This window comes from Coturnix japonica, chromosome 22 (assembly GCF_001577835.2).
Source record: "Coturnix japonica isolate 7356 chromosome 22, Coturnix japonica 2.1, whole genome shotgun sequence".
In the NCBI taxonomy this organism is placed as follows: Eukaryota; Metazoa; Chordata; class Aves; order Galliformes; family Phasianidae; genus Coturnix; species Coturnix japonica.
Genome location: NC_029537.1, coordinates 1805301 through 1822004, shown reverse-complemented (window position 1 = coordinate 1822004; position 16704 = coordinate 1805301). Strand labels below are relative to the sequence as shown.

The window sequence follows — 16704 nt, the reverse complement described above, 5'->3', positions numbered from 1 at the left end:
TCTATAGGAGCTTAAGACAGCCCCAGCTATGGGGCATAGGAAGGCAGCAGATCCCCTCAGTGTTACCTGCTATCCAGAGCAACACCCAGGTGCTTTCTTGTCTCAGATTTACTCAAATGTGAGATTCCTAAGTCTGGCTCTTAAAAAGGGAAACTGAACACTGTGACTTCTCAAAAGTTTCCAAACACAAACCAAGCCAGGAGCTCAGAGGGGGGTTTTCCACGGCTCCATTTCTCACTTCAGGATTGATTTTCAACAGGATGTTTGTGTGCGTGCTTCTTGATTTTGATGCTAACAAATACCAAGCACTAATTGCTTTGCTAAATCAGGACCCGTCTGCTGAAAAAAAAAAACTTTTTCTCTTTTAAAATCATAAGAAAACTTAACCGCATCCCTTCAAAAATAATTCAATCCAATTTGCATTGGCATCAGCAATCCCAGCTTCGAGTCCAATCTCTTTATGGCATCAGCTCATTTCATCTGCTCAACGTGTATTGGCTTTCAGCTGCTTTAACCACCTCCACAATTACACTCCCTGTGCCACTTCCTTTCAAACACTCGGTGATCTTTCTGTAAGATTTGGCTTTTTGAAAAGCAGCCGTCCCTTGCGCAACTGTGCTCTTGCAACATAGCTCAGGGGTACAGAGCCATAAGAGCAAGGCAATTATTTCCTTCCTTTCTGATACAAGCCTCCTGCACAGAGCTCCCAAGATCAAGACAAGAACCCAGAGGGAAAATATGGTAGCGGAAAACTTTTCCCCTGGAGCAAAGAAACAGACCTAACTAGAGCAAGTGAGCGCCTGCAACAATCAGACTGGAGGAGAAGAAAGCAGCTCGGCGGTGCAGGCAGCAGCAACAATGGAAAGCACAAGCATGCAGAACTGATAGCACGTCCTGGGGAGAAGGTGGGCGACTTCTCAGAGGGCAGCATCAGAATAAAAGGGAAAGATCCAAGGAGTCACTTCCTTGCAGTCTAAAGAACCTGAATGCTGAAGGGACTTGCGGCAATTGAGGATATGATTTTCGCTTGCTCGAGATTCACGTTTCCAATGAGAATACTTACTCTATGCTTTCTTTTTTCTTTAAGGGAAGGAAAATCCACAGAGCAGGGATTTCTGCCTTCATGCACAAAAACTGAGCGGAGGAAAAAGGGCTCCACATTGCAGAGGCTGCATAGCTGGAGTTGCTCTGCTCACTGATCACTCCAGGCCACGCAGGTACAAGGTTAGGATGCTATAACCCAGACCCTTAGAGCCCAGACATCCTAGAACAGAAACAGGTTAGGGCCATTCCTTCCATTTTGCTGAAGGATCTTAAGTAAACAGAGCAATAGGATCCAGACAAAGTCAAAAAGAGGACCCTGGACTACTGCTTTTCTTTCCTGGAAGAGCAAACTTCAGTCTTCATAGGGTTTTGTTTTCCTTTTTTGGTTTCTCATATGAGAGAAATCCCAAAAATATCCCATAAATAGGAATCCCTGCTGCTGCGTGTGCTGGAATAAATAAAAGATCCCTTAGGCACGAGAAATGCCATCATCTGGTGGGATCAGCTTCATGCCATCTTCTGTCAGGTGTGACAGTGCTTGATTGCTCACAAGAGGGGCAAGTGATTAAAAGGCACCACAGAGCAATCCGTCCCCATTTTGTTTTATTCTATTTTGCCAAAACAGCCTTTGTAAGAAAGGCAGAAATTCACGCAAGGAAAGAGCAACCCTCTTTGCCTAATAGGTTCGCAGCCACCGAGACTCAAATAAGCTGACTGCTTAAAAACAACTCCAGAGCCACAGTAAAAGATAGAAAATTATTGCTTCCTGTCATGGCCAAATATTAAACACAGCGCACACCTAATGGCTCTATCACTCCCCAGGGAAGAAGCTTTATGAACAATAAAATCCCAGCAGACTCGCACTGTTTGGACTTAGAAGCCTCATTATAGGCTCACTGATCCAATACAATTTACAAGCTCAATGGACTCCACTTGAAGGAAAAGCCACCAAACATGAAGTTATAAATGGAACGCCCATGGAGCTCTTTATTTGGGAAGGAAATTAGCAGAGAAGATAAGAGGGGGGGGGAAAAAGGGGAGGGAAAGGGTTAGACGACAGCAGCACATTAGCAATCCAAATCAAAGAAGAGAGAAATGCAGATCACACAGAGTGGAAGTGCTTATTTGGCCCAATCTGGAATATACAAAAGTTGGATCCCACACCTCAGTGTGTCACGGAGATCTCTACCCTTCACTGGGTACATCACACAGGGACTTAACCTCTTTAAGATCACGATCCCAGCTCCAACTGATTTGAGTTTCAGTGACATACCACAATACCTTCAGCCTACTCCTTTCTTTCTTATATGTGCTTCGGGTGATGCTCTGAGTAGGAAAGACAGTTTTTCATGCATTAACAGATGCGATACATTCACTGGGAGGCCTTCTTCAGACAGGGAGGACACACTTGGGAGAGGCTGAAATCTTTGCATGTTGGCAGGGTAGAAAAATAGATGAGATCTCACCAGAAACAGATGGTGAGAGAAGCACACAAGGAAGGAATGGGCAGTAACAAAAGGCTCAAAAGGGAGGAAAGAGGCAGGAACAAAAAGAGCCAGGGCCGATGAAGTGACAAGTCCATAAAATCAGGTCTAGACAGAGGCCAAGGAGTGGAAAGGTGATAGGGAAGACCATTTCAGGTCATAAATACAGGGGATGCTTTCATTAAGATGCAGATACTCTTGAAGTATTGGCACATTCAGTGGGGAGTGCAGACAGATCCAGGGAACGCAGACATTTCAACAAACTGAACTAGAGAGATCCCACATCACACATCCAGAATTTCTCTTGTGCTGCTTGTACAGTGCGTTTATCATCAGCTCCTATTCCCAGAGGTACTTTAGTTCATGGGAAACTTACTCCATTCCCCTCTCCAGTGCTACCAAACCCATTGATTCTAATGGCTCCTCACACTACCTCATCCGTCCTTCTGAGACCTCTTATTATCAGCTGGCTGTGCAGCCATTTAACCTCCCCACTTGCTGTTTGCATCTGCACAGAACAGATTTCTCCTGATTTCAGTGGTAAAGCTTCCATTTAAAGGAGAACAAAGAATTTTCCACACCACGTTTTAACTTTTCCAAGTCAAGATTTAACCCCCCCCCCAGTACCACCACTGTTCTTTATCTTAGCTGAAGCCCAATCAGACCACTGAGATTAGGATTCATCCATGCTTGCTATCCAAATACACTAAAACATGAAGCTCATCTGATCTAGAGCCACTGAAACCCTTTGGGTTTTGCTTTCACCAGTCTTATTTTCTTAAGGCTTCCAGGCAGCAGCAGCAATAATCAGATTATTTATTTAAATTATGTTATTGCATGTCTAAGCTCAGACCTAAGCTATTCACCTTGTGGATCTCAAACCAGAACACGTGCTAAGACTGGAATACTCCCACCCATCACATACTCTCCACAATCCCCTTTTTCTAGCAGCACATTTCCCTCCAGCACATCCCAAAAGGCTCAGGACAGAACAGCAATGCAATGACAGCTTACTGAGGAAAAACCTAGCGGAAAAGAGGTTCCAGTTCTGTAAGCTTCCTAATGAATCTGTGCTTGAAATCAGCAGCGATTTACACTGATCTGATTTATTGCTGGCTTGGATTCAACAGCAGTAACCTTCAGCCCAGGTAGCTGCAACCAACAGGCTGGAGGTAAGGCAACTCAAAGCACTCCAGTATAACCTCTGCCTTAATAGCAACAGCTCCCATGACCAAGTATTTACACACAATTATCAGCATGTGTATCCTTATGTTATTAGCCTGGGTTGGCTGGTAGAGACTAAGTGAACATCCAGAAAAATACAGGCAGCCCACCATGCACCGAGAGGGGGAAAAAGAAGCAGAACCCAGGGTTTCCATAGCCCAAACTCATGCCTTGACCACAAGTCAATCCTTTACTCCAAGAGCTCTTTATGTTTTTGGCTCATCAGTCTCCTGGAAGAATCTGTTGGCTGTCTACAGTGAAGAAATAAAGCAGCACAAGCTGACCATCAGTTTGCTCAGTTTACAAGCCAAAGTGGCAGCACACATTAAAGATGTCAGAATCCTTTGGATGGCAAACTTCTAAGAAAATTTTTAGTCAGCCAAAAAGAAGAAGGGAGGGAGAGAGGGGGAACAAAAAGTTAATCACTAGGAGAACCACTTGTTAAATGGAAATGGCCAGCACAGAGCACTGAGTTACCGACTCCCCACAAACATCCAGTCTACTAAAAAATTCATAAAGAGACAGATGGCACAACAGCAGCTCTTTGCAGGAGAGCAGGGTTTAGCAGTGAACAAAGGACTTTGACTCCTTAGGACAAGAGGAGCGATCACTGTGGGTTTTGGAGGCTTGGAAGGGGGGATTGGTGCATGTGGGGAGCTGAGAGGGGCTGCATCTATCTGTGCCTCCTACTTTCACTCCATAGCAGCAGGTTGGAGACATTTATTCTACTCTGGCAGGCATACAAGGAGGAAGGAGAATAGAATACAAGCGATCCAACATTGCTGTGTATTGGAAACGCTCCTTGCGGTAGAAATCAGAGGGAAAGAATTAAGACAAAATAAAAGAGCCCTCCTATTTGCATAGCCAGGCAGCTGCTGGCACTTGACATTAATGGGGAAACTGAGGCACAGGGTTGTGCAGTTTGCTTGAAATGATGGGACAGTTGTGTCAGTGGGAATTTGATATAATGGTTCATACAGTTCTGCCTTTAAGCATTATCTTTTCCCTTAAGGGTATCTCCTAAAGACCTTTTTGGATGATTGACATAAAGAGGCAAAAAGAGGAAAAGCAAAAGCCTGTACTTTTTTCAAGTTCAGGAAAATGGGAATGACAATGAAAGCCAAGCTGTAGGGTGGGCAGGGGATCACAATGCAAGAAGACATAGAGCCCAGTGCTATGAATGTGGACATTTCACACAGAGCACTTCAACACACAGCATGAAAACTACGGTGGCATAGTCAGAATATTTATACGCCTGGCAAGGGATGTATTTCCTAAAGTGAGTTTTAGTGCTTGTGAAATGTGCCAGACAGGCAGCCTGGGAGAGTTCAGCCCTCTGTTTATCTGTACAGCAGGTAGAGCCTGAGTATCAGCAGGGAAGAAAACCTCCATCCGTGCTGCCCCGTTTCCATGCTGAAGGGACAGACCCCCATGCTACAAGAACGTAATCCAGTCTCTGTGGCTTCTTATAGAGATGCTAACAAGCATACCAGCTGCGTTCATGGTTTGGGGTATTTCTTTAAAAATGGTAATAAAGATCTAAATATTTACAGCATGAGACAGCTGACCAATCCTGTAGTTCCCCATCTACCAAATCCACTGTGCCAAGGGCTCAGCTGGTGCACATCCATACCAGGCTGCCAACCCAGCTGCAGGTCTGGCCCCATGCCTCCACCCACTGGCTAGTGCATGTCTCAACCCAAGGTACAGCCCAGCAGCTCACCTTAATCCCATCCATCACATCAGCCCTCACCCCTCAATTGCAATAAGCAGAAACAAAAACCACCTGATACTCCACAGGGCAATTAGGAGACGTGTGAGTAAACTTCAGCAGGGAATAGAACCCAGCATCTTATTCCAGAAGCATATCTGACCTGAATGACCTCCCTCCACCAGTTCAAAGACAGTGCAGAACCCCAGAGCCTTCATGCAGTACAGCACAGAGCTCACACTCATGTGTTGCAGCACTGCTCCAAGTAATTCCACTGTATTAACAGAAAAGGCTGTCCTGAGCCAATTACATTCCATTGTTTCAAGTGAATTAACTTTTTTTTTTCTTAATTAAGTAGAAATTTCTCTTGACAATTTATCTATTATTAGAAGAAAAAGTAATAATAAGCAAATAAACCTGATCAACCAAAAAAAGCCACCCAGTTCTCTCCAGTACCCTGGAGGCTGTAAGTCAATGGTGGCTCCTGTAAATGAGAAAAAACACTGTGAACGAAAAGCAGACAAAATAACCTCTTCTATAGAACTTAAATCTGAAGGAAACAAAGTGTTAATAAACATGGATATCTAATTTGCATTTGATGGGTGGGCAGTTCACATCCATACCCGTACAACTCACCTGAAATAACAGAAAATCTGCAATGAAAAGAGAAATTCATTTGCAGTATTCCTGGCCTCTTCATCATGCAACCAAATTCCCTTTCATTTGCATCACAGGGGGAAAAACAGCAAATTAAATGACTATGAGTGTGACAAAATATAGCTTCCATTTGGGAAGTATCATATAGAAATGAATTACCCTTCGACGTCCCTCTCAACTACACCCCATCCACTTCATATCACTGCCTATAAATTCAGAGAGAAACGGTAGCAGGCAAAGATCAAATTGATTGCCACGAATGATGAGATGCGTTGAGAACTGTTGAAATGTTGGCTTAGTTGGGAAATACTGGTGGTAGGAGGATGGTTGGACTGGATGACCTTGGAGGTCCCTTCCCAATCATGGTGATTCTATGAGAAGAACCACTTCAGCCATAAGGAAAACAAACTGTAGTCCCAAAATTATGACTATCATAGATATTAATTTCCAAAACAAAGTAGAAAAAAATATAGGAATTCATTGGGAATTCACCACTAGGATTCACTGAGGGAACACACAAGAACCAGTTGGTGAATTTTGACCTCCTATGTAAAATTCCAAGCTTGTTCTGACATTTTGAGATGTGGCTGTGGCTCCTAAGATCTAAAAAAGTTGCAGCCCATATTTTGGGAACATTTTTGGACTAAAGATCCCTCGTTATTTTCCTGCATGTGTTCCAGTGGTCCTCCCAATCCGAGGTTCCAGTGCCAGAACATCTGCAGTAGCAGCATGGGAGGATCTGAACTGAGTCAGTGCAGAGGTGGCGGTGGGAGCCTGACCTGAGTTAGACTGGAATTCTGGATCAGAAGATGATTGCAGGAACACAGATACCGCAGTGCATCTCAAAGACAGCTGCCAGCAGGAGAGGGCACGTGGCAAATGTCATTGGGGGAAGCTCCATTTCATATAATGTAAAGCATTCGTTTCCAAGAGCAAAGGAAAATACATAACTGCAAGGGCCTTAGGATCTAAATCTAGTCTGAGGAGCAAAGGTCGCTGCAGAAATGTTTTATTCAGCATGAAAACTTTTGGAATTCATTCAAAGAGTAGGGGAAAAAAACCCAACAGCAGGGCTGAGTGTTTTATACTTAACTGAACTATTTCTTCCTTCCTAAAGAGGGACACAGCTCCCATGGTTTGGCAAACACAACCGAGTTGTGTCTCCCTGCAGCAAGGAGCAGGTGAGCCAGCACAGCACTGGTCTCTAAAAACACAATAAGTGAGGAAAAGAGAAACCAATAAAGGGGAAAAAACGTGATAAATATGATGCTTTAAATCATCACAGGGTGATTATAACCTGCACTGATGTGGTGCCTTAGCCCAGCGAAGGTTGTACTGTGCATCTCTAGCACGGACAGAAGGGCCCTGTCCTTTGCTGTATAAGGAACCTGCATGCCCCACTACTTTTACAATAGAGCAGCTTGGAGATTAGCAATTAACAACCTGGTGACCTCCCGAATCCTATTTGTAGGCTGCTGCCTTTGTGAGAGCTGCAAAACAATCTCTGAACTCACACAGGCCTAAGCTCTACGTCATTCACGAACTAGGTTCCATCTTCACTCCCACACTTTAGGACAGCCCTCTGTTGTAGTTTTGAAGATGCTGGTGCTTTCTGGAGCAGGTTTCAACCACACAGGTCCCCTCACACAGATAGAATCACCATGTTTCATATCTACAGGTCTCCAGTCCCCACACAAAGCATCAGATCCCACATTTTGAATGGGAACAGACAGCTCTGGCTCAAGATGACAAGCTCAGATGGTGGTAGGATCTACCTCCATTGTGGTTAACGCCCAAACCCATACACCAGGCCTTTGCCCTAAGCCATGCTGCTTCTCCAGCAGTGAGACAAGCTTCACAGAATTCAGACTTCAAATGGGAAGATTCCCAAGTGCAGACTCATATCAGATTCAGTCTTGATGTACCTTTAAGACAGCCTAAAGTTTGCTGGAAAACTCATATGATAACATCACCTTGATCTTTCCTGTCTGCTATTAGTTGGTCCCACCACCACCCCCCATTCACAGACAGTTGAGTTGGCTGGTGTCAGCTTTGGCCCAACCACAACAATAATGTACAAAAATAAAAGGAAAACAGTGGAGCACAGGAGTGGGAGCAGCTCCATCACAGCACCAAACCACTCACATTAACTCCCCACTGAAAAAGTGAAGGCAATGATTGTAGAACTTCCTTCAATCCAGCTTGACCATTCTGGATGCCAGGACAAATTCATAATAAATATTATGACAAATAACACCAAAAACTGCAAGTAAAAACCAGGCCTGGACCTGGAACTAAGTCATATATGAAGTTGTTGCATATAAAATCACTCACAATCCTCACACCATCTGTTTTAATCCTTGCTAGCGTGTTACATGTCTGCCTTTACCCCTTCCTTCCTAACTGCGTTTCTTGGGGAATATTGTTATGCTGTGAAAGAATGCTATGGAAGCTGCCAGGCTGCTCTGAGCTTTATCCTCTCTATGATCCGTTTGGATCACATGGCTGGTGAGCAGGAAATACTCCAGATACGTACACAGAATACTTAATTGCAACAAAACTGGTGCAATATGGAACGTAACCGAGAAAACTGAACTCCATTTTGTCTAAGCCCAGGTAGACCAAAGATAACCAGGTTTTAACAATAACAAATCTCAGGTATCTCCAAACAGCAGACAGTGACAGAACCATCAGTCTAAACACACAACCCTTCAGGAATCACTCTGAGGAATAATAATAAGGAATCCTTTCCTACCTGTCGATGATCACGGGGTCTGATGGAGTCTCGTTTCTGTTGCCACAACTTTTCTTCTCGCAGCACCGACTAAAGAGAGAAAGAAAACCAAGACTGAAAGACCACTACGACATCTGCTAAGCAAAGCAATGAGCTCCAAGTCTCCTCCAAGAAGCTTTGGGACTCAGCGTATAACTGGAAGAGCAACTGAGAGAATTCTGGCTATAATTATTGAGAAGGGCTACAAGAAATGAGTGTCCAAACCCCAGTTGGTTTTGGCTAGAGCTTGTTCACTGTGATTCTGTGAAATCGGGATAAAATATGAAAAAGCAGCTTTTCTTTTACTTGAATATTCAACCCTAAATACTTAAAATAAGCACTCAGACCAACAAAAAAACCCACACCTATTTGGGGTATGAAAACCATTCAAGTGGGAGTGTTTTCTCCATGAGTTACAATGCAGCAGGATCTTCCCATTCACACACTGGGATCACCTGGCACGATGAGATCCAACAGAGCCCTGTGAACAGCAGCTTTAACCATTCCAACATCACTACACGTTCCCTGTGCCTCAAACCTGCGCTTACTTGTTGATGCCAGTCCTTTTAAAATAAAAGGAGATGCTAAATATTTAAAAATCCCTGGGGCAGACCCTGGAGCTGCTGTAAATTGTCATAGCTCCATCGGCTTCAGCGCACCTACGGTAATTCACACTAGCTAAGAGTATCTCCAATCCCTCCTCCTCTCAACTTGGTTTTATTTAAGTGCATCTTTAATACCGTTCACAGCCAAATGTTTGCTTATATAGAACTGCCTCTTATTTTGTGTGTGCGTGCTAAAAAGACAGCAGAAAACGGTAGCACGGAGGAACATAAATTTGCCATGCACTTTTGACATGCCCAGTATTAAAACGCATTGGAAATCACACCGGGAACAAAACGCCTTTTGGTTTCTGTGCTGTTGCACCAATAGAACAAGAGAAAGTATTTCCAAAAAATATTGAGTTCAACTTGGTGTTTTTTTGTTAGCAGACATTTCCTCTGTCTGCAGCAATACTACATGAGGCATCCTTTAGCCATGGAACTTACGCAGATGGTCGTAACAAAAGTATATTTGATCGCCCCTACACCACAGCATTGTCTGGACAGAATAAACCAGCAGCACATTTGTCCATCTCATCCCCCTATGCCATGTGTTGGCATAGTGTTTAGGATGAATTATGTGAGATCAGAGTGCAACGGGGCTGAGTTCTGTATGTACATCTTGTTTTATTGCATAGCTGGCACGGTTAGGAACTATACATTTAGTAACACTTCAAATTCCTTCTTTCTAAAACAGCGGTTTATGGCTAAAGTGCTCCAAATATTTTGCATGTATCTACATTCTTATCACTGTCCTAATAGCAGATCTTTGCTACATTGCTACCCTCGGGCCATCCATACTTTTGGAATCACAACAAACACGAAGACACAGAGAAGTTGTTCCTTTCCCAGTGATGGACAAGTTTAGAGGTCCATCAGAGCCCTTCATGAGGACTAAGGAAGTTTTGGCCTGAAGTACCTCTCAGATCTTTGAATCCCCATCTCCAAATGTTTCATTGCTGAACCCAACTCCTAACAGCTCCGTGAGGTTTGTTTTACATGTGCTGCCTAACAGAATTGATTTCTTCCCATTTCAGTCAATGGCAAAAATCCCAAATCCAGGATCAAGCCTACAGTATTATCCTGGAATGAATTATTGGTGAAATCATGCCAACATTTCAGCTTCTGCTTTAGGGACATACCTTTAGAGGTGCTCACTTCCTTAAAACAAGAATATTAAGGGCCATAGATTTCTTTCCATTGCAGAGCTTTCCTATTTCACTTCCTTCTATGGTTTGCAGTACCAACAGCCCCGAAAACAAAACTACAAGCAAATGCAGAACCCAAAAAGCTCTTGCAGACAGCACCGGACCCACAAACCCCATAGGGTTCACATCAGAGGCGAACTTACATCCTTTCACCCCTCTCACCACCCCCCCAAATAAAAATGCTTTTAAAATTCAACCCTCAACTTCCCAACCCAACAACCCCCCCCACCCAAAAAAAAAGAAGAAATCTGTCTCTAATTTCAAACTCAAATAAGCTCGCAGCATGGTGGCCTTTGTTTTGTTTTCTTCTCCCCAACTCCTCCCTGCAATTGCATAACAAAAGTGTCTAAATTCACACCATCTGGCCGATAAAGCCACGGGCCCCAGCGGCCGCCTGGCCCAGCTGATTAGAGCTGCTGTCTGCTCCGAGCCTTGTGGCGAAAGTCACAGCTGTGGGGCTCGCCTGCGCTCAATGCAGCTCTGTTATTAGCCAGCTGTAGACCCTGAGACTACTTCTGTTCGAATTATAATACCTTTTAACCCTCTGAGCATTGAGGGCGTAAGGAGGGTTTGCCGGTTTCCTCTGGGTTGGTAATTGGGAGAAGAAATGAAAAGGACAGAGGGGGAAAAAAAAAAAGTTATTCTGGGAGAGGAGAGCTTTAACTTTGATTTCTATCCACTGTGCGTTTGGGAGGGATGCACCAATAGGATCCACTCCCATTGGGTTGTAAGAACCCAAATGGAAGGGGGGGGAATAAAACCACCTTCAGATCAGCAAATAAATAAGTAATAAAACCTCTCCCTCTCGTGGAAAGCGCTAATTATTGGGAGCTGAGAGCTTAACTTTCAATGGGTATGAAATGGGTATGACAGATCGTATCGATATTGAGACAACGGCGCTGCTCAGCACACGTCTGTCACTGAGTGGGAGATGTGGAGCTTCGGATGCACTCATCTCTATCCAGCAAATATATATATCTGTGTGGTGAATATGTATAAAAAAACATGAAAAAATACCCCCAAAAAAGAGCCTGCCTTCAACTAGCAAAGATAGGAAGGAGGGGAGCAGGCAGCCAGACAGACCCTTCTTTATAAAAACAGTAGGCATCAATTTGGACAGCAGAGCGGGTACAGTGCATTAAATTTTTATATACTGTTACGATTGCAAACCGAACTGGGGCTTTAAAAATTGATGCTGCCACTTAAGCAGCACACAATGAGGAACGTTTGATTATCGCACTTAAAAAGGAAGAAAATAAAATGTCAAGTTTAACTCGAGTGGGATCCGTTCCCTGGGTGTTATTCAAAGTGATGGGCGTGAGGCCTCTCTGGGATGCGCAGCGTCCCGCTATAGGAAAACAAGGCCTTTAAAAATGGAACGTCTTGATGAGGATATAAAAACACTGAATGAGGAGTGTTTCGTGTGGAAAGGACGTCCCCGAGTTGTAATTCTTCCTTGGCTAATTGAGCAAGCTGGAGAGTTGAGTATAATCTGAATGACAGTTTGTGGTTTAGGATGCTGCCTATCAAGACCTGGATATGCTTCCAGGCACCAGCACAGGTCAGGTGTGTAAAGAGGTGAACATCTTTTCACACTTGGAAATCATAGAGAAGAAGCGTGGAAGGAAAACAAACTCCTTTTAAAGAATGGGATGGCGTCAGCTGAGATATTTAAGTTCTGGAACAGAACCTCTCTTCGAAGAGGAGAAGCAGATAAAGACCAAATGTGCCAACTTGTTTTGATAGCATAGAAACCCAGCTGGACAACTCTATTCCTTCTCTGTCACTCACCCATCACAAAGTGGATTTTCACAAGCAGTGAAAGCATATGTGTACAAAAGTGCATACAAATGCGTGTACAAGTTCTCAGTGTGCCAGAAGTCAATGCACAACCAATAGATCTTTGCTGCTGCATCTACAGGTCTTTGTAGAGCACACACTGTGTGTATCTCACAGTGTTTGCACACACGTGTGATTGCTGATGGAGAGTAACAACATTCATTATCTTAAACAGCGGGAGCAAAACCAACACTGTGCTTTTATGTGATTCTTATTCTACTTAACCAATGCATCAACTACTCTCTAAGCACCGAGAAAGTCTCTGAACAAGAAGTCTGTCCAAATACGTTGCTATTACCACACTATTAATAGCCACTGATAAAAAAATAGCCTGTTAAAAAAATAAATAATAAAGGCTATTAATATCTCTGATAGTCAGGAGGCTGTTTTACAACGTGGCCACCAGCAGCACACAGAGCAGTGACCTCACCACCCCCACCAACGCCATCCATCCATCACAAGGCGTCTTCAATGCAGGTCAGGATCAGTTTTGCTTTTCATTTCACATAAGAACAGTCTGTGCACGATTTAATACGTTTTAATATAAGGATGTTGACCGTTTGCATTGTTATATTTATTGGGGAAAAAAAAATCTAATGATGTGAGAACGGGATAAGTAACGAGTTACCATGGAAGCATGATGTACATACATAAGGTATGTGCAGCTTCAGGGTTATACAAATGATATTAAAAACATCCTCATGTCACCCTCTAAATTATAACATTAAAAAAGATCCAATTTTCATGTGTAATTAAAAGATAGAAACCCTTTAAGTATGACTTACAAAGTATAGGAAGGATTTGGGTTTTGGTTTGGAAGCTTTTTTGCCTGGATGGATTGTTTTGGGGAAGGAAAACAACTAAACAAGATTAAAGAATGTTGATCATGTTAATTTAATAAATTAAAATCACTCAAATGAAAAGCTTGAAAGGCCATTTCAGCATCTACGTAACCACCAGCCGCGAACAAAAGCATCTTACCTGCACATGACTTCATGAGTGAGCAGCACTCTGCACATCTCGGGATTCTTGTTCTGTCCTTCATAAGTTATGGGCTACAAAAACAAAGACAAGGGGTCAGTGGGCACCACCTGGGCATCCCTTCATTCTGATCACAGCCAAATTGGTGGTGAAGGGGGTTTTTTCCCCCTTATTTTTCACCGTGGTTTACAAATGGACGCGTTCCCCAAAAGCCCTTTGGAAGAGGGAGGGCAGCTTATATAGAAATATTGGATAGGACCTTATAATGCATAGACAGGAAAAATAAATAAAAAATTAAAAAGAACGACATAAAAACACAAAAGTTTTATTAGCAACTAAAACACAAACGAGACAAAACCGAACAAGAGGAAGAATTAGGCGAAGAGCACGGATAAATGGGACGGGTGTATTTGAGCCACGCTCACCTGCTTGGTGACAGAATCAATGAGTCTGACATACAGATCCTGTTCAGTCCTGACACCTACAGCAAGAGAGGAGCGATTAATGCCGACGCATCTCTCCGTACGCAGCAGCACTTTAACAGTGCCCTATTACACACAGCTTGGTTTCATTGCCTATAGTGCTCTCCCCAAAGCTCACCCCAACAATGAAGGGATGCTAAGGAAGGGAACCCCAATGGATTTCCACTGCCCTTTAGAAATCACAGCAGCAGTGCCTAGAAATCCCACCCGGGTTCATCGCCTGCGGGAGGAGCAGCAGAGCGCACTCACCGTTGCTGTACAGGAGCTGCAGTTTGTAATGCGTGCCGTTGTTGGTCTTTTCATTGCCTTGCTCCTGAAAAAGGAATCAAAACTCAACTCTCCAAGAACTTAAATGGGCACGTTACAAATGTGAGAGCCGATCATTGCGATGGGAGCCACAAAGTGCATTAAAATGGTGAATTGAGTGATGGGGATAAATTCACCTTCCCACTAATCCAGGAGAAACTACAAAACACCGCTGACATCGCTTTCTGTGGGAGTTCAAGAACTTCTTTTCCTCTCTTAGTCACTATTCTGCTCTCAAGGCAATACAGCATGCAGCGAACAGGGACGTTTTGAGGCAGTTAACATCGAGCAGATTGATAGCAGAAACGCATGGTGGTTTTTCTTGCTTTAAATGTGTTCCATTACTTTGCAGCGCTGTCACTGCTGATACTTATTTCCTGCAGGTTACGTTATAGTGTTTGCTCACAGGATTTCCCCCCCTTCATTCCCTAAAAGATTCCCATCTCTGAGCACATTTTCCAATCGCAATAATCTTTTACACAACTCAGAAAAGCAGCCGTAAAAACAACAGCATGAAGCAACGCAAAACACTTCACGTGTGGATCCAAAGCACAAAAGCAAATGCTTTTCCAGCCCTGCCACTGACTGACTGTGGAGCCTTGAGAAGCAAACAGCTCAGTAGATGATAGGATGTAATTCAGGCCACATCCTGCTCCTGTTGGGGAACTAATAAAACTTGGCCGATCCGGTGGATTTAACCAAAATAATAAAAGATGATTTTTTATTATCCACCCTCTTCTCCCCAATGATTTTATTTCTTTTTATTCTATTAATAATGTAGGAAACCCCTGTTGTGCTGTTGGTGCTTGAAAGCTTTGCAGCCCCAGCAGCCCTTCCAAACACCTGAACCCTTCACCGAGAGCGGGCTGTGCGGCACCGGGTGGTACAACAGGTATTTAATCTAAAGGAAGAAAAAGAAAGATAAGCAGCCTTACTTTATCGTTTTCTACAAAGTCCACAAAAGCTGTCCTCTCTATTTCCACGGGCTGCCCTTGTCTGTCGTAGAGAGCCAGAACGAAGTGAAAGAAATTGGATTTCCTCAAGTTGGAGGGTGGCTGCTTTTCAAAGTGCGCTCTGGACAGAGCTACGCCGCTGTGGAGGAAACACACGGGACAGGGGGTGAGCGGAGGGACAAAGAGATCGTGCAAAGCAATAAACAGAAGGGGAAGAGGAGCTCAGGGGGAGCCCCGGAGCGCTCGGCAGTGCGGGATGCCCGGCGAGGTGATAACAGCCGCTCCACTGCGGCTCAGAGGCAGCGCCGGGAAAGAGCTCTGCCCCATTCGGTGCCATCGGGGCTCACACATCTTCGAGCATCCGAGCTGTGCTCGGAGGACAAAATAATTTGCAAGAAAAAAATAACTTAAATAATTGCTGGACACAATAGTTGTTTTCCTGCCTTTCCTCTACCTGTTTATTTTTCGTCTGGCTGCAATAGTAGTTTTCCTGCCTCTACCCTTTTCCTCTACCCCTTCCTTTCTCTCTAGATGCAATAGCTGTTCTCCTGCCTCCTCTACCCGTTTGCCTCCCGGCTGTCATATTTCTGCCCCCCGAAGTGGGAAGTACAGACAGCACAGCGCTTCCAGGCGCTCTGATGGCCGCACATCCCACCCTCGTTTGCTTCTCCTGCTGAATACAAACGAACTGAAAGCGGTTCCTACGAGCGGACCGACCGCCTGAGGACACCCCGGTGAGAGGCAGCCCGTTCCGGGCACATCGTCTGCTTCCCTCAGCAGCGAAGTTTGTCGCGAAGTCTTTAATGACCGACCTCGCACTGCTGCTCGGCTCTTCGGATTTAAACAGAGGGGATCTGGGTTTATTTGTCCCTTCCCCTCATCTTCCCCACCGACCGCAGAAAAAGCGGCGATTTTTCCCAGCTTGGGATGCTGGAAACGCTTCTGTGTCTCTGCAGCACCCCGAGCCGCGTTTGGCAGCGAGAAGTTACACCTCCATCCCCAAAACAGGGAGCAAAGGGGTGCAGAGCAGCACCGAACATACGGGTTAAATCTAACAGCCAGACAAGCCCGGAGTCAGAACTGTTCAATTTTCAGCCCCCGGAGCTGTGCTGGCAAAAATCACTCAACTCTTTCGCAGAACTACAGCTGTTTCCCTGCGTTTTCCATTGCCAATAAGGTACGGTGTGAACTCACCGCATCCGCCACAACTGCACCCACTTTAGGGCTTTGATTTCTCGGTTCGTTACCGCTCCCAATAATAACCCAGCGCTACTTCTCCCCCCCTCCCCTCCCTCTCCCCCCAACCCCGTGCGACCGCTGCCACGAATTGGAAGCTCCAAAGGAACCGTTTCCTTTTGCTTTCGCTTTCCCCGGCAATAAACGTCTTATCACCCCCCCTACCCCCCCCTTCCCGTCACACCGTTTATTAAACCATCTATC

General features: G+C 44.5%; 1 protein-coding gene across 4 annotated transcripts in view; it reads right to left on the bottom strand.

Annotated features, from left to right (window-relative positions):
• Window positions 1-16704, bottom strand: part of EBF2 (EBF transcription factor 2) — a 124897-nt gene that overhangs the window by 95734 nt on the left and 12459 nt on the right. For all 4 annotated transcript variants that reach the window (XM_015883035.2, XM_032448886.1, XM_015883033.2 and 1 more), the window contains exons 2-6: window positions 15247-15403; window positions 14255-14318; window positions 13949-14004; window positions 13524-13597; window positions 8876-8944 (exon numbers count right to left, since the gene is read on the bottom strand). In XM_015883035.2, coding sequence (XP_015738521.1) covers window positions 8876-8944; window positions 13524-13597; window positions 13949-14004; window positions 14255-14318; window positions 15247-15403 — 420 coding nt within the window. The remainder of the gene's footprint in view (window positions 1-8875; window positions 8945-13523; window positions 13598-13948; window positions 14005-14254; window positions 14319-15246; window positions 15404-16704) is intronic.